The sequence below is a fragment of the Equus quagga genome, chromosome 5 (assembly GCF_021613505.1).
Source record: "Equus quagga isolate Etosha38 chromosome 5, UCLA_HA_Equagga_1.0, whole genome shotgun sequence".
In the NCBI taxonomy this organism is placed as follows: domain Eukaryota; kingdom Metazoa; phylum Chordata; class Mammalia; order Perissodactyla; family Equidae; genus Equus; species Equus quagga.
The window spans coordinates 7,082,053-7,106,172 of record NC_060271.1 but is presented as its reverse complement, the minus strand read 5'-3'; the positions used below and the strand labels follow the sequence as shown (position 1 = coordinate 7,106,172).

Below are 24,120 nucleotides of genomic sequence, written 5' to 3'. Positions count from 1 at the left end.
TTCCTATACCTGGAATGCTATTCCTTAAGCTCTTTATTGGCTCTCTCTTCATTCTGGTCTGTTCTCAAATGTTTCTTCCTCAGAGGCTTTGCCCTGACCCTCTTAGCTCAAGAAGTGTTCTCTCCCCTGCCCTCATCAATCTGTCACGTAACCTTCTTTGTTTTATTTTCTTCAAAGCATTTATCACTAACTTTACCACCTGAAATTATTTGTCTTCCTCCTTTAGAATGTAAGCTCTATGAGGACAAGATTTTTATCTGTCTGACTCAACTGTGTACCAGCCCTTAGAACAAACAGTCTGACATATTGGAGAGGCTTAATAAAAAACCTGTAGATTGAAGGAATTAATAAATTGGTGTGATATCACTAGGAAGCATTTTTTCGTCATTTGGTGGAAAAGCACCTGGAGCAAAGGGGTCCTGGGAGAACACTTGTGTTAATAAAAATGCTTGTGCTTATTACTCCTGACTTCTTGTTCCTGCTGGGACTTGGAGACAGGGGAAAATAGCATTTTGGTCACCCTAAGAGTGTTTTTGAGGCCCAGTGTCTCTGGTCCCTGAGAAAGAAATACCATTGGTCAGTCAAGCAGGTCACTTGGGAAGTTTCTGTAATTTCAGATCTTTGAAAGATCTTGTTTGTTTTTACTATTTCTTTTTGTTACCTACCCTCATTATAAAGTCTTACTTATTTTCTATCTTTTAAGTCATGGCTACTTGGGTGAACTCAGATGAACTTTTAGTTAATTTAAATTTCTTTCTTACATAGATTTATCAAAAGGCAAAGCTTTAAAGCACTATATTACTGATCTGTATGTTATCAATAAATTGCAATCATCTTCTTTGAATTTTATTTTTATTAACCATTTTTGTAAAGTTACTAATAAAATTATAGACCTCAAAGACAGTGGAGTCTGAGCTTTCATTTTTTAATGTAGAAGTTTATCTCAGTCTAAGAATATAGGTGCATACTCACTATTAGAATATTTTAAACCACCATCTCTTACCCGTTTTCCATCCTCACATGTATATAAAAGAAAAACTACAGGTGAATTAGAAGACGGGAAAAAAAGATTCTTAAAAAGTAGCCTTTCAGAGAATATACACAAACAATTGGTAGGATATTTGTAAAAACATGATAGGTATCCTGTAAATATCTGTGGAATGACTAGCAGTCAGTCAAGTTTTGTGCGTATTAGAAAATATTTTATTAATATGTGTATCTCTTTTGGATCATGACCTCGCAGTATATATCATATCGTACGTAAATGCTAGATCAATTCATGCCCCAGATGTTTCAGATTTGAGTAGCTTGCCATTATTTCTCATGGCAACAAAAATCACACTGCTTATAATCTTTGATTTCTGAAGCAAGTCACTTTTTTATTTGTAAAATAAGAAAAAGTTTCCTAGCCAATGTGTTTCAGGGAAAGAGGAACTTCATTGGTGTTTTCGCTATCATCAGTAATTTTCTTGTATTGTTTTTCCAGTTAAAGAATGTTATCTCATGGCTCAGGTTTTTATTTTATTTTTCCAATTAAGTGTGAACCTTTTAGGTAAATTTATTTTGTGTCTTTCTGTGAGCAAAGGAGACATGGTATTGCTTCTTTGCAAAGTAATTTTTCAAGTGATGAGAAAATAATATGGAATTATTTATGAAGACGTGATTTAAGACTAATGCCTAATATTTATTGAGCGCTTATGCATGCTAGGCAGTGTATTCATTGCTTTACGCGCAGTGTTTCATTTCTACTAACTACAACTCTATGAGATTCATACTGTTCTTGTTCCCATTTTACATATGAGGAAAGTGAGCGGCACTGAGGGCATCAGTAACTTGCCCAAGATCACAAACATAGCTAGTAAGTGGTTAAACTCAGGTTTTAATTCAGCTGTGTCTTCTCTAAATTCCATGTTTTGAACCATGAGAAGCGATAAACTGCCTCTGGAGCTTTTTGAAGTTACCTGGTAAATCTCACAGATGCTCCAAACTGAGGCAATTACCTTATATGAGTACTCCTGCTTACCTGCACTTTACTGTATTACAAAGAACTCCAAGGGACTATCTAAATTCTTCTGATGGCTTGAGATTTAGTTATCTTAATGTTTAAAAATATTTGTTTTTTTGACGTAAATGAACCATTTGCTTGGAAATTGTTCCATTTGAGTTAATGTGAGGATTGATAAATATGCTTTGAAACAAAAGGAAACTATTGTGACATAGATATTTAAATCATATTTGAATTGAATTTAAAGATGGCTATTTGCAAGTACTTTTAAAAACAAAGTTTAAATTCCAAATTTAAGATGGAAGATTGCAAATTACTATATATATGTTTTTTTAAAGAATGTGATATATGGAAAGACTAGGAGATCGAAATATCTGCTTTCTAGATGTTGTTATGCCACTTACTTACCCTGTGTCTTTTGGGAGTCATTTCACCTCTACCCCTAAGCTTCAATTTCTTCATCTGTAAAATAAACCACCCAAAATTCAGGGGAATGGTACCTGCTCTGTTAACCTAGTTGCACTGGTCTGATGATTACCTGATTAATGCCATGTAAAATTGCTTTGTAAACTATGGATATAAAGCATTTGATGTCCTTGCCAGGTCATTTAAACTCAGAAGCAAGAGTTGGTGTCTATTTTAGTTATATGGATTCTTCAGTTGTTTGGGGGTATATAGAATTAATTCAGTGGATTCATTGTGTTGAATGTCCCCATAGATAAGTGCCTGTATTATAGATAAGCACATAACAGACTTTATGAGTCCAGGAGCCCCAGATTAAGTCTTCAAAGAAAAGCTTTTCCTGTCAAATTTTCATACCCAGTATTTTATTTTTGCCAATATCTACCCCCATGGAGTGTTACGTTTTTGTAGATAAGATGGTAAATGACAGTCTAAATTAAATGACTCATTAGGATTGATAGAGATTTCTTAATTTTTAAGAAAGCAAATCCTTAAAGAATAAAAGATATATTTTATAATGTAAGGGGACATAGTGAAGAATCCAGATGTTATTGCAATGGGGAGGGGGTTGTCAGGCGGTAGAAACAGAAAGGTGATCAATATTTGTGGGAAAATAACCAGTAATAGACTCCAGTCTCTAATAGGGAGCTCCCAAAGGAATAATGAATGAATGCCTTGAGTACCAAACCAACCTAGTTTTCACCTCTGAGCTGTGTTCGCTAGGGCAGTCTTATGAAACATAAACATTATGCCATCTTTAGGAGCTTTAAAGGAACGCTGTTGTGTTGATGCGGGATCGGTGAGCCGAGGAGTCGAAAGAAAGATTTCTTAGACTCTCAAGATCTGGCAGTAGTGCTCCTTTATTTAGAGAATAGTGTGGAATAGCATGGGGACAGCACCCATGGGCAGTCGGAGCTTCTGCTGCTGCCGCTGCCCCGAACTGAGGGTTGGGGCCAATATTTAAGGCATAGGTGTGTGAGTTATCTCTTTATTAGTGCCCGTTTGGTCTGGCCATTTGGTGGTCCCACAACTTTTAGACAAGAATCAAACCGGATTGAGTAAATGGCAGAAGTCACCGCTCAAATATTATCCTAAGCTAAAGACAAAGGAGGATTTTGGGGTGGGAGGTCAGTTACATGAGGTTGCCAAACAGTCTTCAAAGATAAGGCCATCCCCCCTTCCTCCTGGCTCAGAGAGGGAGGCATCTTCACAGATAGAGGTTTCCCTGAGAAATGTAAATGTTTTCCCAACAAGGGGCAAACAAATTCCAGAGAGGGAGGCATGTTACAAATACAATTGCCTCTGATCAAAGGGCAAACAAATTCCACTCCTTGGAGCCTGCTTCTTATCTGTAGTTTTAAAAGTCATAAAACTGTTTAAAATTAAGCAGCCTAAAAATCCCCATCAGTGTGCTCTCCATTGTCGAGGGAAAGAAATCTATCTCTCATTCTCTCCTTCCCTCCCTGTCCCAGGTAAAAAGGTGAGCATTTATACAAACCTTACTCTAAAATCTTTGATAAAGCAAAGAAAATCCTATGATGTTTGGCTGATCATTATATGTATATTTGCATTATAACATAATAATTCCATTTTTTTGGGAACACATTGTGTGGCAGGTCATGTTAGGCATTTTTCGTATATTTTATTGTTTGTTCTTCACAACACGCCTGAAATTTAGTATAATCTCCCCCATTTTACATGGATGTTGAGGCTCACAGATGTTTAGTAACTTGCCCCAAAATCACACAATAGTGAGTGATCGAACTGGTATTCAAAGCCGTTATCTCTGTGATTCAAAAATCTGTGATTTTTTTCAAAGTTTGTAGTGCTTCCTTGATATGAGGATTTTTTTGTTTTTATAGATCTGGCCCAGCCACTTAAATGTGCAGCCAGATTTGGTTAATCCTGGGGCAAGAGTATTACCCCTAAATGTGTTTGGCAGATGATGATGTCCAGGTGAACATGGCTCTTAGCCACAAAGCTTCTCTGAATTTTGTGGAGAGTGTTCCCTTTACTTGTGGACCCTACTGTCAATGTAGATTCTCACTCGACCCAAGGATTCTATGGCCCCTCACTAAAGTGCTCTGCGAACAGCCTCTAGTTTTTGAGGAAAGTAAGCATTAACTTCTCTGATGGGGATTTCTGTATTTGGTGTTACTTCTTTCAAAGATATCAAAGGAAGCTTGCACATGTCTAGCGAACATATCTGCTGTCCCGTTGTTGAACAGCTCTTGTCAGGAAGTTCTTTTGTAATTCTAAACTAAGGATAATGTTTCGTTCATGAAGGGCTGATTTGTTACTGTTTCATTAAAAAAAATTTGAATTAGAAAGTGCTTAGTAAAGAGCATTTGCAGTTAAAAGGAAAAAAGAACCTTCCTAATGTGAATTTAAATAGGCCCTAAGTTGTTTACATTTCATGTTTGTCTCAACCAAAATTACAAAGAATAAATCCTATCTGTGTTATTACCTTCTCCATAAATTTTCTTCTTCCCTCAGTGTCTCATACATACCTGTACTTACTGTCTTAATTCTTTATGTTCATGAATTGACTTTGTTCACCCAATGAGATTGTAAGCTCTGAGAGCAGGTACTTAATCTTACCATTTTCATGACCTTTGAGGCAATAATTCTTATCCTGAGACCTCTGTAGTAATTCATACAGTAAAGTGGGACAGTCTAACTGAGGAAAGCATCAATATTTTTGGCTTTTAGCTAGACAAACTTCTACAGTGTGATGATACGAGTTATGTCATGATCACCACAAGCCCTGGATAAAATTGGAAAACAAATTTTCATTTAATAAATGCCATTTATTTAAAAAACAACTTTATAAACATGGTTCTTTCATGGTGAAAGGTTGGGAATTAGTGTTTAGTAGTGTCTGGCCCAGTGTTGAGTGATAATGATTACTAAAAATATGATTGATTTATTGATAGAAAGTAATAATGAACTTTTTTGTTTTAGGGAATGTTGTGGGCAATTTGGGACATTCCTTCTTCAGTCAAAGTTTCCTTGGCAGTAAAGAACATGGGGGGTTCTTATATGTGACATCTACATATCAGTCACTGCAAGAGCTACTTCTCCCAACCCCACCTTACTTGTTTGGGATTCTCATCCAGAAATGGGAAACTCCTTGGGCTAAAGTATTTCCCATCCGACTAATGTTGAGACTTGGAGCTGAATATCGACGTAAGTAGTAAAATATCTTCTAACCCATATGACCAACACATGATGACTAAATAAAGTCTTGAAGTATTTAGAGCCCCCCTGGTGGTACACTTCAGCAGAAGTAGTCTTTTGAAATGGCTAAGCTAAACTTGCTCATTTTCTCAACTTATTTTGGCTATAATGGGAAGGACTGAAAATATCAAATGAGAAAGTTAGTGATTATTTATTGCCTTGTAAGCTTACTGGTTTTATAGTACATTAATAAATAGATAATCATCTTCAGAAAAGAATGAATTTGAACTTAAGTAACTTTTTTATAGTATCTATATATAGTGAGCATGTTTTTTGTCACTTACGTGGAAAATAGTTATGACAAATATTTTACATACTATAACAGATACTGGAAACTAGTGGTGTAGAAATCATTCTCAGTTGGTAAGGTGAGCAACAGAAGAGCTTCCTTGCCCCTGGTTGTAGCAGTATAACAAAGTTGTCCCTTTTTTTCAGACATTAAGGGCTTAATGCAAGCTTTATTTTAAACTTTGTATCTTCACCTAATTAAAAGTGCCCTGGTCTAGGAATCAGACCACTTGAATAAGGTTCTTAACTCTGTTACTTTCTCTGTAACTTTGGGCAAGTCGCTCACGTTGTCTGATTCTCAGTTTCTTTTGCAACTGGAGATCAAAATGCTTGCCTTTTCTATTATATAAGATTGTTAAGAGGATCAAATGAGATAATGAAGATTATTTTCTAAACCATAAAACTATATGTGTGCTCATCAAGTCAGCTTCATTCTTTCACTTATTTATTCTTTAATTCAACAAGAATTTAATAAAGGCCTACAATGTGTCATGAATCCTGAGAATTCAGAAATGACTAAGACATGCTTATGGGCTCTTGGGAACTTTTGTAAGGAAGGCATACAGAAATCGTGATTATAGTAGTATGTTGTATTAAAACACATGCTCAAAGTTAACAGAAGTTCTTTGGGAGCCCCAAGATGGGCTCTAACTTACCAAGAGTGAAGGAATTGGATAAGAAACATTTCTTGGACCAAGGTGCCTCTGGACTGAACTGTAAAGGAGGCATTTGAATCAGGTAAATGAAGGAGGGAAAAGAAGGATGGTATGCGGAGGGAATAACATGTGTATCTTCCTGTCTTAAACAGGCAGCTCAAACCGTAAAGGTCAAGGAGTGAGCCAGCATATAGGGTCACCCAGTATTTAGCTATCTTAAAGAGGGTCCTTGTTGGGAGATGTATAAGAGAGAACTCTTTTAGACTTCTTGAGCACAGAGGAATCAGGAGATATTTGTTTCCTGGATCATATTAATCCAGTTTGAAGAAGAGTGCTTCCTAAGACCTTTTGGTCATTTTTGAAACAGCTGCATCAAAAGGCTTATTCTAGAGGCCAGCCCCATGGCCAAGTGGTTAAGTTTGCATACTTTGCTTTGGCAACCCAGAGTTTTGCTGGTTCAGATCCTGGGTGTGAACCTAGCACTGCTTATCAAGCCATGCTTAGGTGGCATCCCACATAGCAGAACTAGAAGGACCTACAACCAGAATATACCACTGTGTACTGGGGGGCTTTGGGGAGAAGAAGAAAAAAAAAAATTGGCAACAGATGTTAGCTCAGGGCCAACCTTTAAAAAAAAAAAGGTTTATTCTAGTCATCAAAAGACTTAGCCTGGTGTGGTTTTGTAGGAGGCTCAGGATTTGTGATGCTACTCTTCTAAATACCTTTTTTTTTCTTCTGAGGAAGATTTGCCCCCTAGCTAATATCTGTGCCAGCCTTCCTCTGTTTTGTGTGTGGGTCACTGCCACAGCATGGCCACCAATGAGTGGTATAGGCCCGCACCCAGAAATTGAACCCGGGCTGCTGAAGCAGAGCACACTGAACTTAACCACTAGGCCGCAGTGCCAACCCCTCTAAATACCTTTTGAGCCCTACGTTTCATATGTTCTAATGAGCCGTTACAATTATATTTTGAAAACTGTATCAACCATGATGTTTCTTTTACCAGAATTTTAAGCTGCTGTACTTAGTCTGATCATTTCTCATTTCCATAGTTTATCCATGCCCACTGTTCAGTGTCAGATTTCGGAAGCCATTATTTGGAGAGACGGGGCATACCATCATGAATCTTCTTGCAGTAAGTTGAGAATTTTTATTTTCTTTTTCCTCACTGTGGTTTGTATGGGAGAAGGAAGATAAAGATTTTATTATTTTGTTGATAGCAATGCCACTGCAGCTTCAGGCAGGTGAAGATATGTGCTGGAGGAAAAGAGCAACATATATGTTCTTTGGAAAATATATGGAGCTTTGGAGTGAAATAGTACAGGATTCCAGCCCCTGATTATACACTTAATGTCTAAATGACCCTGCGGGGTTATTGTGAGGACTAGAGTTTGTGTATAATTAAAACTCCTATCATTATGTCTTTTTTTATTTTAAAGCTGGCATCCTAGGGGTGTCCCCTCTTTCTGTATACCTTATTGTTCAGCTAAAGATTGGTCACAGGTTCTGTTTAAATATCTCAAGCCAGTAAGGCTTCCATTGTTTGCTGATGGATTCTGTGTATGGACTGGAATTCATACTTCCTTCTTTTTCTTTCTGCTGGGCTCTTTCATCTCTCCTCTGCGCTTGCACAGGCTCTGACTCTGTTGACCAAGGATGTTGGTTGGCTTGGGTCCACTAAGATCTCTGCTGCCCGTGTGCACAGACTAAGGTCAATCCTTAATATTTGGAGAATTTATGAAGCTCCCTGTGGCTATCTCACCTCCCAGAACCTTCCTTGTTAAATTTCTGGCTAGTCTGCCTACCCGTTACCTGCCCCAAACAGGCTAGCAACTCAGACTAATAGAGCTGCTGGCCCTCCATTTTCACTAGCTGCTGAAGTTAACGCTTTAACTGACAATACTCCAAATCATGATCCTTCAGTAGCAAAGCTTATTGTTTTCACAAACTACCTTGTCCTGATTGAACTTCCTAACAGGACTAGGGGACAGCCCCTGGCAAGAAGGTTGCAGACTCGACACTATTGTATGTACTTGAAGGTCAGTAGTTTTTACGAATAAACATTTCTCAGTGTGTCATATGCTTTTGGTCTAATTCCAGAGCACTGAAATGTTTGGTTTTGTTTAAACTGTTTACCCAGCTTTTTAGTTGCTTTTAGGGAACTGCATTTGTTTACTTTCTCCCTCTGTCATGCAATTGTAGTTATAGTTCCAGTTACCTTTTACAGAGATTAAAACAGTAGGAAGAACTCTTGTAGGTTTGCCCACAGTTACCATTTCCAGTGCTCTTCATTCCTTTGTGTAAATCTGTGTTTCCATGTGGTGTCACTTTCCTTCTGCCTGAAAGATTTCCTGTAACATTTCTTGTAGTATGGGTCTGCTAGTGATGAATTCTTTCAGCATTTGTATTTCTAACAACATCTTTATTTCACCTTAGTATTTGAAGGGTATTTTTGCTGGATATAGAATTCTAGCTTGCCAGTTTTATTCTTTGAGTGTTTTAAAGATGTTGCTCTACTGTCTTTTAGTTGGCGTTGTTTCAGACATGAGGTCTGTTTTCCCTCTTGTCTTTTTTCCTCTCTCCATAATGTTTTTTCCTTCTCTGGGTGCTTTAAAATTTTTCTTTCTATTGCTGCTTTTGCAAATTTGACTTTGTGCTTTAGTATAGTTTTTTTCACGTTTCTTGTGTTTTGGGTTTGTTGAGCTTCTTAGATTTATGGGGTTTTTGTTTCATTAAATACTTTTTCTGTCTACTCCCTTCTCTCCTTCAGGGACTCTAATGTTATAGACATATTAGGCTGCTTGATCTTTCTTTCTCTGTTTCATTTTGGACAGTTTTTATTAGCTGTATCTTTAAGTTCACTAATCTTTTATTTTGTATGTTTAAGCTGCCATTAATTCCATCTCTTTTTTTTTGTAATCTCAGACATTGTAATTTTCATCTCTAGAAGTTTTATTTTGGCCTTTTTTCTATATTTTCTATGCCTGTACTTAACTTTTTGAACATCTGGAATATAATTATAATAACTGTTATAATGTCCTTGTTTTGTAATTCTAACATCTGTATCAGTCCTGGCTTAGTTTCTATTTTTCACCTGTATTTTGAGTTGTATTTTCCTGATTCTTGGCATGCTTGATATTTCTTAATTTTTTATTGGATGCCAGACATTGTGATTTTACCTTGCTAGGTGCTGGATATTTTTTGTTTCTATAAATATTCTTGAGTTCTGTTATAAGTAACACAATTAATTTACCTAGAAACAGTTTGATCCTTTCAAGTCTTGCTTTTAAGCTTTGTAGGGTAAAACCAAAGTTGTGTTTAGTATAGGACTAGTTTTCCCTCACTACTAAGGCAAGACCTTTCTGAGTGCTTATGATGATTTTTGGCACTATTTAGAATTCGACCAAACTTTGCAGAGTAAGAGTACAATCCTTCACAAGGCTGTCAATACATGAGATGCCAGCTGCAAGCTAAAGGGTTCCCAGGTCACCCACTACTTCTGACTAACTGGATACAAATGTCGGAGTTCCCACTACCCCCTTGGGTTTGATAATTCACTAGAATAATTCACAGAACTCAGCAAAGCACTATACTTATGATGACAATTTTATTATAACAAAGGGGACACAAAGCAGGAGCAGCCAAAAGAGGAGACACATAGTACAGTGTCTGGGAGGGTCCCAAACAAGAAGCTTCTGTGTCCTCGGGGACATGTCACCCTCCTGATATATCAATGTGTAACAATATACACAGAGTAAGCTCTTGAGCTCTTGTGTCCTAAGTTTTTACTGGAGTTGCCTTACTAGGCATGATTGATTGAATCACTCTCCTTTGTTGCCTGAGATTCAGTGTCTTGAAAATCATTGTTTTATGTGTTTTGTGCAGTTTTTTGGTTGTTTCAGGCAAGAGGGTAAATCGGGTCCCTTTTCTCCATCTTAGCCACAAGTGGAAAGGAAATTTTAAAATTATATTTTAATCTATAAGATATATCTCTCTCTCTCCTTCTACTCCAATCCCTGGCCCCTTGTCCCTCCCTGGTAACTTTAGTGTTTATTCATTTTATTTTACTGAGTTCATAATAGTTTACATCACTGTGAAATTTCAGTTGTACGCTGTTTCTTGTCCATCACCATATAACTGCTCCCCTTCACCCCCTGTGCCCACCTCCCACCCCTGTCCCCTGGTAACCATCAAACTGTTTTCTTTGTCCATGTGTTTATTTTCCACATAAAAATGAAGTCATAAGGTGTTTATCTTTCTCAACCTGGCTTATTTCGCTTAACATAATACCCTCTAGGTCCATCTATGTTGTTGCAAATGGGATGATTTTGTCTTTTTTTTATGGCTTAGTAGTAGTCTACTGTATGTATATGCCACATCTTCTTTATCCACTCATCAGTCATTGGGCACTTGGGTTGCTTCCATGTCTCGGCTATTGTGAATAGTGCTGCAGTGAACATAGGGGTGGGTACACAGGTCACTTTGGATTGTTCATTTAGAGTTGTTTGGATAGATATCCAGTAGTGGGATAGCTGGGTCATATGCTATTTCTATTTTTAGTTTTTTGAGGAATCTCCATACTTTTTTCCATAGTGGCCGCACCAGTTTGCATTCCCACCAGCAGTGTACAACGGTTCTCTTTTCTCCACAACCTCTCCAACATTTGTTATTTTTAGTCTTAGTGACTATAGCCATTTTAACAGGGGTGACATGATATCTTAGTGTAGTTTTGATTTGCATTTCCTTGATGATTAGTCATGTTGACCATCTTTTCATGTGCTTATTGCCCACCTGTATGTCTTCTTTGAAAAAATGTCTGTTCATATCCTCTGTCCATTTTTTGATTGGGCTGTTTGCTTTTTTGGTAGTTCAGTTGTGTGAGTTCTTTATATATTTTGGAGGTTAACCCCTTGTCGGATATATGATTTGCAAATATTTTCTTCTAATTGATGGCCGTCTTTTGATTTTGTTTTTTTTTTTAAGATTTTATTTTTGTTTTTCTCCCAAAGCCCCTGGGTACATAGTTATGTATTTTTATTTATTTATTTATTTATTTATCTATCTTTTTGAGGAAGATTAGCCCTGAGCTAACTACTGCCAGTCCTCCTCTTTTTTTTTTTTTTTTGTTTTTGCTGAGGAAACCTGGCCCTGAGCTAACATCTGTACCCATCTTCCTCTACTTTATATATGGGACGCCTACCACAGCATGGCTTGCCAAGTGGTGCCGTGTCCACACCCGGGATCTGAATTGGTGAAGCCCGGGCCACCGAGAAGCAGAACATGTGAACTAAACCACTGAGCAACTGGGCCAGCCCCCTAGTTGTGTATTTTCAGTTGTGAGTCCTTCTAGTTGTGGCATGTGGGATGCTGCCTCAGCATGGCTTGATGAGTGGTGCCATGTCCGCGCCCAGTATTCGAACTGGCAAAACCCTGGGCTGCCGAAGTGGAGCATGCAAACTTAGCCACTCAGCCACGGGGCCAGCCCCTGTCTTTTGATTTTGATCCTAGATTCTTTTGACTTGCAGAAGCTCTGTAGTCTGATGAAGTCCCACTTGTTTATTTTTTTCTTTTGTTTCCCTTGTCTGAGAGGACATGGTATTCAAAAAGATCCTAAGTTTGAAATCAAAGAGTGTACTATCTATATTTTCTTCCAGAAGTTTTGTGGTTTCAGGACTTGTCTTCAAGTCTTTGATCCATTTTGAGTTTATTTTTGTGTATGGCATGAGATGATGGTCTACTTACATTCTTTTGCAAGTAGTTGTCCAGATTTCCCAACACCATTTATTGAAGAGATTATCTTTTCTCCGTTGTATGTTCTTGGCACCTTTGTTGAAGATTAGCTGTCTGTAGATGTGCCATTTTATTTCTTGGCTTTCAGTTCTGTTCCATTGATCTGTGTGCCTGTTTTTGTACCAGTACCATGCTGTTTTGATTACCATAGCTTTGGTAGTACATTTTGAAGTCAGGGATTGTGATGCCTCCATCTTTGTTCCTTTTTCTCAGGATTACTTTAGCAATTTGGGGTCTTTGATTGCCCCATATGGATTTTAGGATTCTTTGTTCTATTTCCGTGAAGATGTCATTGGGATTCTGATTGGGATTGCATTGAATCTGTATATTGCTTTGGGTAGTATGGACATTTTAACTATGTTTGTTTTTCCGATCCATGTACATGGAATCTCTTTCCATTTCTTTATGTCATCAGCTATTTCTTTCGATGATGTCTTGTAGTTTTCATTGTATAAGTCCTTCACCTCCTTGGTTAAATTTATTCCTAGATGTTTTATTCTTTTTGTTGTGATTGTAAATGGAATTGTATTCTTGAGTTCTCTTTCTGTAAGTTCGTCATTAGAGTACAGAAATGCAACAGATTTTTGTAAGTTTCTTTTGTACCCTGCCACTTTACTGTAGTTGTTGATTATTTTTAATAGTTTTCTGATGGATTCCTAAGGGTTTTCTAAATATGAGATCATGTCATCTGCACACAGCAAGAGTTTCACTTCTTTATTTCCTATTTGGATTCTTTTTATCCCTTTCTCTTGCCTATTTGCTCTGGCCAAAACCTCCAGTACTATGTTGAATAAGAGTAGTGAGAGTGGGCACCCTTGTCTTGTTCCTGTTCTCAGAGGGATGGTGTTTAGTTTTTCTCCACTGAGTGTGATGTTGGCTGTGGGTTTTTCATACGTGGCTTTTATTCTGTTGAGGTAATTTCCTTCTATCCCCATTTTCTTCAGAGTTTTTATCAAAAATGTCTGTTGGATCTTGTCAAATGCTTTCTCTGCGTCTATTGAGATGATCATGTGGTTTTTATTCCTCATTTTGTTAATGTGGTGTATCAGATTGATTGATTTGTGGATGTTGAACCATCCCTTTGTGCCTGGTATAAATCCCACTTGGTCTTTGTTTATGATCTTTTTCATGTATTGCTGTTTTTGGGTTGCCAATATTTTGTTGAGGATTTTTGCATGTATCTCCATCAGAGATATTGGCCTGTAGTTTTCCTTTCTTATGTTGTCCTTGTCAGGCTTTGGTCTCAGAGTACTGTTGGCCTCGTAGAATGTGTTAGGAAGTGTTCCATCTTCCCTAATTTTTTGGAATAGCTTGAGAAGGATAGGTATTAAATCTTCTCTGAACGTGTGGTAAAATTCTCCAGGGAAGTCATCTGGTCCTGGGCTTTTATTTTTTGGGATGTTTTTGATTACTGTTTCAATCTCTTTACTTGTGATCGGTCTATTCAGATTATCTAGTTCTTCCTGATTCAGCTTTGGGAGGTTGTAAGAGTCTAGGAATTTATCCATGTCTTCTAGATTGTCTATTTGTCAACATATGGCTTTTCATAGTATTCTCTTATAATCCTTTGTATTTCTGTGATATCTGTTGTAATTTCACCTGTTTCATTTGTAATTTTATTTATCCGAGCTTTCTCTTTTTTTTTCTTTGTAAGTCTGACTTGCAGTTTGTCAATTTTGTTTATCTTCTCAAAGAACTAGCTCTTTGTTTCATTGATCCTTTCTACTCCCTTTTTTATTTCAGTTGCATTTATTTCTGCTCTGATTTTTTTCATTTCTCTCCTTCTGCTGACTTTGTGTTTTGTTTGTTCTTCTTTTTCTTATTCAGTTAGGTGTAGTTGGGATTGCTTATTTGGGATTTTTCTTGTGTGTTAAAGTGAGCCTGTATTGTGATGAATTTACCTCTTAATACTGCTTTTGCTACATCCTATATGAGTTGGTATGGTATGTTTTCATTTTCATTTGTCTCCAGATATTTTTTGATTTCTCCTTTAATTTCTTCAATGATCCATTGGTTGTTCAATAGCATGTTGTTTAGTCTCCATATCTTTGTTCCTGTCTCAGCTTTTTTCTTATAATTAATTTCTAGTTTCCTAGCATTGTGATTGGAAAAGATGCTTGTTGTTATTTCAATCTTCTTAAATTTATTGAGACTGCCTTGTTTCCCAGCTTATGGTCTATCCTTGAGAATGTTCCATGCGCACTTGAAAAGAATGTGTATCTGCTGTTTCTGGATGGAGTGTTGTACATATATTAAGTCCAACTGGTCTAGCTTTTCATTTAATTGCACTGTTTCCTTGTTGACTTTCTGTCTGGATGATCTAACCATTGATGTGAGGGTAGTATTGAGGTCCCCTACTATTATTGTGTTATTGTTAATATCTCCTTTTAGGTTTGTTAATAGTTGCTTTATGTACTTTGGTGCTGCTGTGTTGGGTCCATAGATATTTATAAGTGTTATGTCTTCTTGGTGGAGTGTCCCTTTGATCATGATATACTGCCCCTGTTTGTCTCTCTTTACCTGTCTTATCTTGAGTTCTACTTTGTCTGCTGTAAGTATTGCAACACCTGTTTCTTTTGTTTGCCATCAGCTTGGAGTATCGTCTTCTGTTCCTTCACTCAGAGCCTGTGTTTGCCATTGGAGCTGAGATGTGTTTCCTGGAGGCAGCATATTGTTGGGTCTTGTTCTTTAATCCATCTCGCCACTCTGTGTCTTTTTATTGGAAAATTCAAGCTATTTACATTTAGGCTGTTGATTGATATATGAGGGCTTAATGCTGCCATTTTATCACTTGTTTTCCAGTTCTCCTGCATTTCCTTTATTTATCGTCTTGTGCATTTCGGTCTACCAATTGAGTTATGTAGCTTTTTATGTTGAGTTTCTTAGTTTTCTCCTTATTTATTATTTGTGTCTCTGCTCTGCTTTTTTGTTTGGTGGTTACCATGAGGTTTATATGCAAAATCTCATAGATAAGATAGTCCGTTTCTGTTGCCTCTTATTTCCTTAGACTAAACTGATTCAGTCCCCTTCCTCTTCCCCTCCTATGTTGTTTTTGTCACATCTTATTCCATCTTCTGTTGTGAGTTTGTGGTTAGAATGACAAGATTATCTTTATTTTTGGTGTTTTCCTTCCCATTATCTTTAATGTTATTCTTGAGTATTTACCAACCTGTTCTGATGTATAGCCACAATTTTCTGGTTTTGTCTACCTATTTATCTCCTTACTCTGGGCTTTGTAACCCCTTTCTCCCTTTATTCTTTTCAAGTACGATGGCCTTGAGAATTTCTTGTAGGGGAGGTCTTGTGGCTAGGAACTCCCTTAGCTTTTGTTTATCTGGGAAAGTTTTTGTTTCTCCATCACATCTGAAGGATATTTTTGCTGGATAGAGTATTCTTGGCTGAAAATTTTTGTCCTTCAAAGATTTAAATATGTCATTCCTGTCTCTCCTAGCCTGTAAGGTTTCTGCAGAGAAATCCACTAAAAGCCTGATAGGCCTTCCTTTGTAGGTTATTTTCTTCTGTCTTGCTGCCCTTAGTATTTTTTCTTTGTCATTCACTTTTGCCAGTTTCACTACTATATGCCTTGCCATATTTTTACATTGACATATTTAGGAGATCTGCTAGCCTCTTTCATGTGGATTTCCTTCTCCTTCCCCAAGTTTGGGAAGTTCTCTGCTATTATTTCTTTTAATAAGCTTTCTGCTCCATTCTCCTTCTCCTTTTCTTCTTGAATACCTATAATTCTTATGTTGCATTTCCTAATTGAGTTGGCTATTTCTCAGACTTTATTCATTTCTTTTTAGTCTTAGTTTTCCTTCTCTATCTGGAGCATTTCAATATGTCTGTCCTCAATTATGCTGATTCGCTCCTTGATGATATCCACTTGAGCACTCAGGGAATCCATATTTTTTTTATCTCATCCATTGTGTCTTTCATCTCCAGTATGTCTGATTCATTCTTATTTATAGTTTCAATCTCTTTTTTGAAATACCTCCTGAACTTGTTGAATTGTTTCTCTACATTTTCTTTTAACTCATTGAGTTTCTTGATGATAGCTATTTTGAATTCTCTGTCATTTAGATTATATATTTCTGTGTCTTCAGGATTGATTTATGGGTACTTACCATTTTCCTTCTGGCCTGGAGACTTAATATAATTTTTGATACTGCTAGAGGGCGTGGCTCTATTTTTGAGCATTGTGGTGTCATTTGGTCGCAGTTACCACCTATTGCTACTGGGTGGGGTTCAAGAGCTGTGTATTCTGAGCTCTCTGCATTCTGCCAGGATCCCAGGTGCTGGAGCTGGCACTGGGCAGGTTGGGGGAGGGGCACTTTCTTCTCTGTGCTCTCAGGGTTTTCTCGTTCTGCCCTCACTATCTGCTCTCCTGGGGTGTTGGCTTGATGAGGTCAGCCCTGCAACAACTAGTCACCTCGGTAGGGGCTTTCCCTGTAGGCTTCGAGGGACCTTGGGGATCTTTGATGTTGCTGAGAAGGGGCACACTCTCCTCCCTTCCTTCCTTCTTGGAGGCTGCACACAGTCCCCGGATCGCAGTCTTTGGGGAGGGAGCAACACTTTCTCTTACTCCATTCCACCTCCGAGGAGGGGGGCTCCAGCCTCTCCACCTTCTGACGTAGGTTGCGTGGGTCTCTCACACGTCTTTTGTGTTGTGTGGATGTTTTCTGTTGCAATATGAATGTCTTTTTGGTTGTACCGTGGAGAGGAGAGATCACTGGGAGAGCTCACTCTGCCATGATACTGACGTCACTCCTTTAGTCATGTTTTTGACAAGATAATTTTTCTTGCTGACTTTAATCTGCTTTGGAATGAAAAGGAGGTATTTATCCCATAATTTAGCAACAAAGCCTAAGATTTTTATGGCCCCTGTCGATTTATTTATACAACATATGTTGAATTGTCTGCTGAAGAATTGTGCTCTCATTACCACCCTCTCTGTCTCTGGCTTACCAGAGAATCTATTGGAATCTATTGATTCCAACACCTTTCTATGTCTCCCCTCCCCTTGCTTTTCTCTTTACCTATCTTAAGCGTCCATGGTGTCATCATTCAGGTCACTTTTTTAGATAATTCTAGTTCCTTTGTTTCTTTCGCCCTCTCATGTGGTGTCCTGTCAAAATGTAGACCCTGGTTAAACCTTCCTCATTATTTAAAAAAGTGTTCTTTTAATTTATATACAGTAAAATTTACCTTTTTTAAAGTACATTTCTAAGAGTTTTGACAAGTGTATAGAATTATCTTACTACTACTGTCACAATCAAGATACAGAACAGTCCCATCACTCCAAAAAATTTGTTGGTGCACCCCTACTGTCTGGTAACTGTTGATCCTCTGTCTTTATAGTTTTAGCTTTTTCAGACTGTCATATAATTGGAGTTATACAGTATGTAGCCTTTTTGATCTCGCTTCTTTTACTTATAATGCATTTGCAATTCATCTATGGTGATATATGTATGTTGGGGAGGAAATAAAATCTTTTTCCTCTGCTCATCTTAGGTTCTTCACCTGGGGCCCTGTAAATTAGATTGGCCAAAGAGTGATTAACAAGAGGCATATTTTGGGATGGCATATTCCGGTACCCTTTAGTATCAATAGTTCGTTCATTTTTATTGCTGAAGTGTTCAGTTCTTTGTATGAACCACAGTTTATTCATTCACCTGGTGATGGATGTTTGGGTTGTTTCTAGTTTTTGGTGACTATGAATAAAGCTGCTATACACATTCATATATGAAATTTTGTATGAACATTAGTTTTCATTTCTCTTGGGTAAATATCTAGGAGTAGGATAGTTGAGCCATAATTGATGTGTAACATTATAAGGAACTGTGAAACTGTTTCCAAAATGCCTGCAGTATTTTGCATTCATCAGTAAAGTACAAGAACACCTTTTTTTTTTTTTGCCTACATTTGTTTTCTTCTTCTTCTTTTTTTTTTTTTTGTTTGTTTTTGAGGAAGATTAGCCCTGAGCCAACTACTGCCAGTCCTCCTCGTTTTGCTGAGGAAGACTGGCCCTGAGCTAGCATCCCTGCCCATCTTCCTCTACTTTATATGTGGGGTGCCTACCAGAGCATAGTTTTTTGCAAAGCGGTGCCGTGTCCGCACCCAGAATCCAAACCAGCGAACCCCAGGCTGCTGAGAAGCAGAACGTGCAAACTTAACTGCTGCACCACTGGGCTGTCCCCCTTATTTTTTGTTTTTATTTTTTGCCATTCCAATAGGACTTTAGTGGTTTTAATTTTTGTGATTTTAATTTGTATGTTTTTTATAATGAATGATTTTGAATATCTTTTCATGTACTTATTTGCCTTCTTTGTATCTTCTTTAGTGAATGTTCACATTTTTGTTCAGATTTTAGTGAATGTTCAGAATGTTCAGATTGTTGCCCATTTAAATAATTTGATTGTTGTTTTATTATTGAATTTTGAGGGTTTTTCGTATATTCTGAATACTAGTCCTTTGGTAGATTTGTATCATTTGTAAATATTATCTCCTAGTCTGGGGTTTATCTTTTTATTCTCTTAACAGTATCTTTCAGAGAACAAAACTTTCTAATTTTGTTAAAGTCCAATTTATTAATTTTTTAATGGGGCTTGTTTTTTGTATCACCTACGAACTTATTGACTAAACTCACATCACAGATGTGTTCTCCCACGTTTTCTTCTAAAAAGTTTATAGTTTTATATTTAGGTCTGTGATTCATTGTTAGTTAATTTTTGTCTATGATTGTCAAGTATTGTTTGAAGTTTTTTCTTTTCCATTTGTACATCCATATGTTCCACTATGATTGTCAAAAAGACTATCCCCTCTTCATTTATTTGCCTTTGCACCTGTATCAAAAGTCTCTTGAGAGGTAGGCCCAGTTGCATAGTCGTTAAGTTTGCACGCTCTGCTTCAGCAGCCCCAAGTTCACAGGTTCGGATCCTGGGCACAGACCTACACACTGCTCATCAAGCAGTGCTGTGGTAGCGTCTCACATAAAAAGTAGAGGAAAGTTGGCATGGATGTTAGTTCGGTGACAAACTTCCTCAAGCAAAAAAAGGAAGATTGGCTGGGGCCAGCCTGGGTGTGTAGCAGTTAAGTTCGTGCACTCCGCTTTGGTGGCCTGGGGTTTGCCACTTCAGATCCCAGGTGCGGACCTACACACTGCTTATCAAGCCATGCTGTGGCAGGTGTCCCACAAATAAACTAGAGGAAGATGAGCAAGGATGTTAGCTCAGGGCCAATCTTCCTCACCCCTTGCCCCCCCAGAAAAGTCACTTGACCATACCTGTGTGATCTAATTCTTCCTTCGTTATTATATTCAAGCCTGAATATGAGTGAAGACAAAAGGAGTAGCGTACTCACTGGCCTTACTTAGATTCATGACCAATACCATTAAGGAAGCTCTCAGACCTACCTGGCAATCTTTCCTGTTCCATAATACATTCTTGTCTCCTAGATGACTATTTGTACATTATCTCTTCTCAAATTTCTGATACTTCCTCTCCTTTCCTTTCAGCTGATAACCTAACCCCAATTTCCCTGAGTAAATAAAACAATCATAAGACAATTTTCACAAAGTTCCATGCAACCACTTACCAGTATCTATATATTTTCTTTTCTTAGCATCTAGGACACCATTCTTTCTTGGTTCTTCTCCTACCGCCTTCTGACTTGCCACCTTCGCTTTCACATTATATTCCACATCTCGGTAAATGGCAGTTCCAGTCTTCTAGTGGCTTACGCCATAAAATTCAGCATCATCTTTGGCTTTTATCTTTTTTCCACATTCTACATCCAGTCCAGTGGCAAACATTGTCAGTTTTCCCTTCAGAATATATCTAGAATCTGACCACTTCTCACCACCTTTTGAACTGTTCACATCTTGGTCCAATTTATCACTGTCTCTTGCCTGGATTATTTTTATTATGTTTATTTGATCTCCTTCCTTCTATCCTTGCTCCCTTACTATCTTTCTTTACCAGGAAGTCAGAGAGACCTGTTAAAATAGGTCAAAAGCCTTTTCAGATTAAAAGCAGAGATCCTTATGGTGGCCTGCAGGACCCTACAAAGCCTAGCTGCGTGCTCTCACTTTGACCTCTGCTCCAACCACTCTCACTCACTTTGCCTCAGCCACACTGGATGTGGTGTGTGTGTGTGTATGTGTTTTACCCTCCTAAATTTGTTGAGTGCCTGGGATGCTCCAGGCATTTGAGATGTAACAAGAATAAAACACTCTTGGAGCTTACCTCAGAGGGAGGAGTTAACAAATAAATACAGAAAATGTTAAGTGGTGATAAAACAGGGTAAGCATTCACATATTTGCTTAATATTGGATATAAGGGGTATATGAAACTGTTTGGTCTACTTATAAGAGGTTACAGTCTAATTGGAGAGCTAGAATACACATAGTGGGACTTTCATTACACATTTGCTTATTATTTAAGCAAATAAGATCTTTAAACTTTGACATTCTTTCCATTTGTGCTAGTTTTATTACTATAAATCATATCCTTCCATTGATGAATTCTTTATTTCACTTCAATCTGCTTTTGCCCAGGACTTCAGAAATTACCAGTATACATTGCCAGTAGTTCAAGGTTTGGTGGTTGATATGGAAGTTCGGAAAACCAGCATCAAAATTCCCAGCAACAGATACAATGAGGTAAGATTTACCATGAAGGCTTATTTTTCATAATTGAATACATGAATGAAGATGAAAAATACATGATTACATATAAATCTTATTTTTAATTAATTGACAGTGAAATCAGTTCATAATAGTGTATGACTTAGATCAATCATGGGGAATTTCATAATAGGCAAGACGTTAAATTAGCGATTTATTTAGTCATTGGTTGTGCTTTTTGACCTTTTGATGCTATAATAATCAGTGATAGATTTGCATTTCGGTTAAGGTATAAACTTAACTTTATAACATTAGTGCTAGAATCTTTTCATTTTTCCCTCTTACTGTAAGTATATATTGTTTTTGACTGTTCTTAATGTTTAAGCACAGCTCACTGTAAGTCTCAAAATGGCTCTTATGTAAGGTTGCAAAAGTAAATGATTGCATCTTGAATTAAGATGTATTTTGTAACTAAAATGAAATTGTGTATACTATGCACATATTAACAGAATTATGTAAATAATACTCTTTGCTTGTTTGCCATGTGAAGTCTTTCTTGAATTTAAAAATTTTCTTAAATCAGTTCTAAAATGTCTCATAATAATCATTGTGGTTTAAAAGAGAAATTTTATTTTAAAACTTAGTTTGATATAAGAATTGTTAAAATGTGTTGTTTTATTAGGCAGGGTAGTAACTTCTTAATTATTTCTTCCACTATCTCTTGATATAAAATAATTTTCTCCTTCCCTGTCTTCCTTCTTTCTTTTTTGCCTTCTTCCTTCAGCCATGTATTCACCTACTCATTCATTCTGTAAACATTTTGTACTTGGTATGCACTTAGAATCACATAAATGTCTCGCTGGACTTAAAAACTCAGGGCTCAGTGTTGTTATGAGAATGACCTATGTGAAGAAAGCCTTTACTCATTGCTTTCCATGCAGTGTCTTTTTTCAGGACAGTAGAAAATAGTAGCTAGAATATATGCTTAATTTTTTCTGGGATACAGTTAGCAGGTCTTAGTTGTTAGATAGTCTTACCTTGGAATATCAAACAGTAATAGGCTAGACTAGGTAGAGTCAAATCTTTAAAGTGAACTATTTTTACGTAATTTGTGCCCTACAAATACAAAGATGAATAAGAACATTATGTTTGCCTTCTGGGAGCTTACAAGTAAGATAATCAGATGTCATCCCCAAGCAGGTAATATACATTGCTATCCTCAGTGTTTGCAAGACGGTGCTTTGTGTTTGGAGGTTGGATCTGTTTATGCAGTTACATCTATGAAAGCTGTGAGGCCTCCATAATTATTTCATTACTGACAGAGGACATTCATGACAACAGCTGCCATTCATATTATCTTTCTTTATCTGAATTTTGCCTCCTAGGTTTATGGTTATGCTAGTTCAGAAATCTTTGTTTAAAAACAATAACTATATTTCTTGTCATTTATTACATTTCATTTTCAATAAAGTTTACCAATTAATATCACTTATTTTTCTTAATCTGATTTAGCAGACTGACTTCTCTTCTAATTCAGTTTTTATTTCAACTCAACTCAATTTCGTCTCTCACAGTCTTGGACAGTTGAATTGTGTCTAATAGTTGAAAAAGTAATTTCTTATACATTATTTCATTTAATCACCATAGTATTTTATCTTTCTTCTCATTCATTATTCTCTGTTTATAGCCCATAGTCTGTCTTTTCATTTTCTAAACTATGTTCTCTTTTGCTCTATACCCTTTGCACAAGCTATTTCCTTATTGATGTGCACTTCCTCTGTTCTTCACCTGCCCAACCCTCACTCATTTTTCAAGTGTCAGCTTAAGTGACAATTTTCTCAGATAAGATTTCCTTTAACTCCCAACTGGGGTAACTCTCCCTGTTACAAACATCCCTAGAATTCTACATATCTTATCTGTGACACTCATTACATTTGTAATTCCTCATTCAGTTTCTATTTTCTCTACTAGACTTTTATTTCTGTGAGAGACTATGTCTGTCTTGTTTACTTAATAACTAGTATAGAGTAGTTGCACAAGAAATATCTATTGAATGAAGACATGAAACAGAACTAATATAGATAAAACAATATGAAAATAAGTGCTGAAATTTATTGCAAGTTTACTAAAGGTTCAGAGAAGGAAGAGCTCTGATAAATAGAACAGTAAGAAATGTTTCACTTTTCAACAGCCAGAGCAGCATGTTCCATGGAGGAGATGTTTGTAAATGTTCGTGTAAATATAAATGTCCTGTAAATGTAAATGAAGATTCAACTATATGCTGTGAATAAGAAAACCACTTGAAATATGACACAAATAGTTTAAATGTAAAAGAAAGGAAATAGCTATACCATAGTAATACTAATCAAAAGAAAGCTTGAGGGGCTGGCCTGGTGGCATAGTGGTTAAGTTTGTGCACTCCACTTTGGTGGCCCAGGGTTCGCAGGTTCGGGTCCTGGGCGTGGACCTACGTACTGCTCATGAAGCCATGCTGTAGTGGCATTCCACATACAAAATAGAAGAAGATTGGCACAGATTTTAGCTCAGGCACAATCTTCTTCAAGCAAAAAGAAGAAGATTGACAACAGATGTTAGCTCAGAGACAATCTTCCTCACCAAATAAATAAATTAAAAGAAAGCTTAAGTGGATAGGGAATATCAAAGTGTATTTCAGAATAAACAATATTACCAGCAATAAAGAGGCACATTTCATAATTATAAGGGGATCAGTTCATCAAAAGGATATAACAAACATTTATGCATCTAATAACAGAGCTTCAAAATGCATGAAGGAAGAACTGATAGAACTACAAGGATGAATAGACAAATCCACAAGTACACTTGGAGATTTCAATAACGCTTCTTCAATAATTGATAGAAGTAGTAGACAGAAAGTCATCAAGGATGTAGAAAACTTGAACAACACTGTCAACTAATTAGACTTTATTGATTTTTATAGAACACTCTACCCAACAGCAGAATGCACATTCTTTTCCATTGCACAGGGAACATTTACAAGATAGACCATATTCTGTGGTATAAAAGAAGTCTTAATA

General features: G+C 37.1%; 1 protein-coding gene across 2 annotated transcripts in view; it reads left to right on the top strand.

The window, feature by feature from the left end:
- Positions 1-24,120, top strand: part of ZFYVE9 (zinc finger FYVE-type containing 9) — a 138,900-nt gene that overhangs the window by 88,352 nt on the left and 26,428 nt on the right. For both annotated transcript variants that reach the window (XM_046663332.1, XM_046663331.1), the window contains 3 exons: positions 5,432-5,656; positions 7,704-7,786; positions 20,996-21,100. In XM_046663332.1, the coding sequence (XP_046519288.1) occupies positions 5,432-5,656; positions 7,704-7,786; positions 20,996-21,100 (413 nt within the window). The remainder of the gene's footprint in view (positions 1-5,431; positions 5,657-7,703; positions 7,787-20,995; positions 21,101-24,120) is intronic.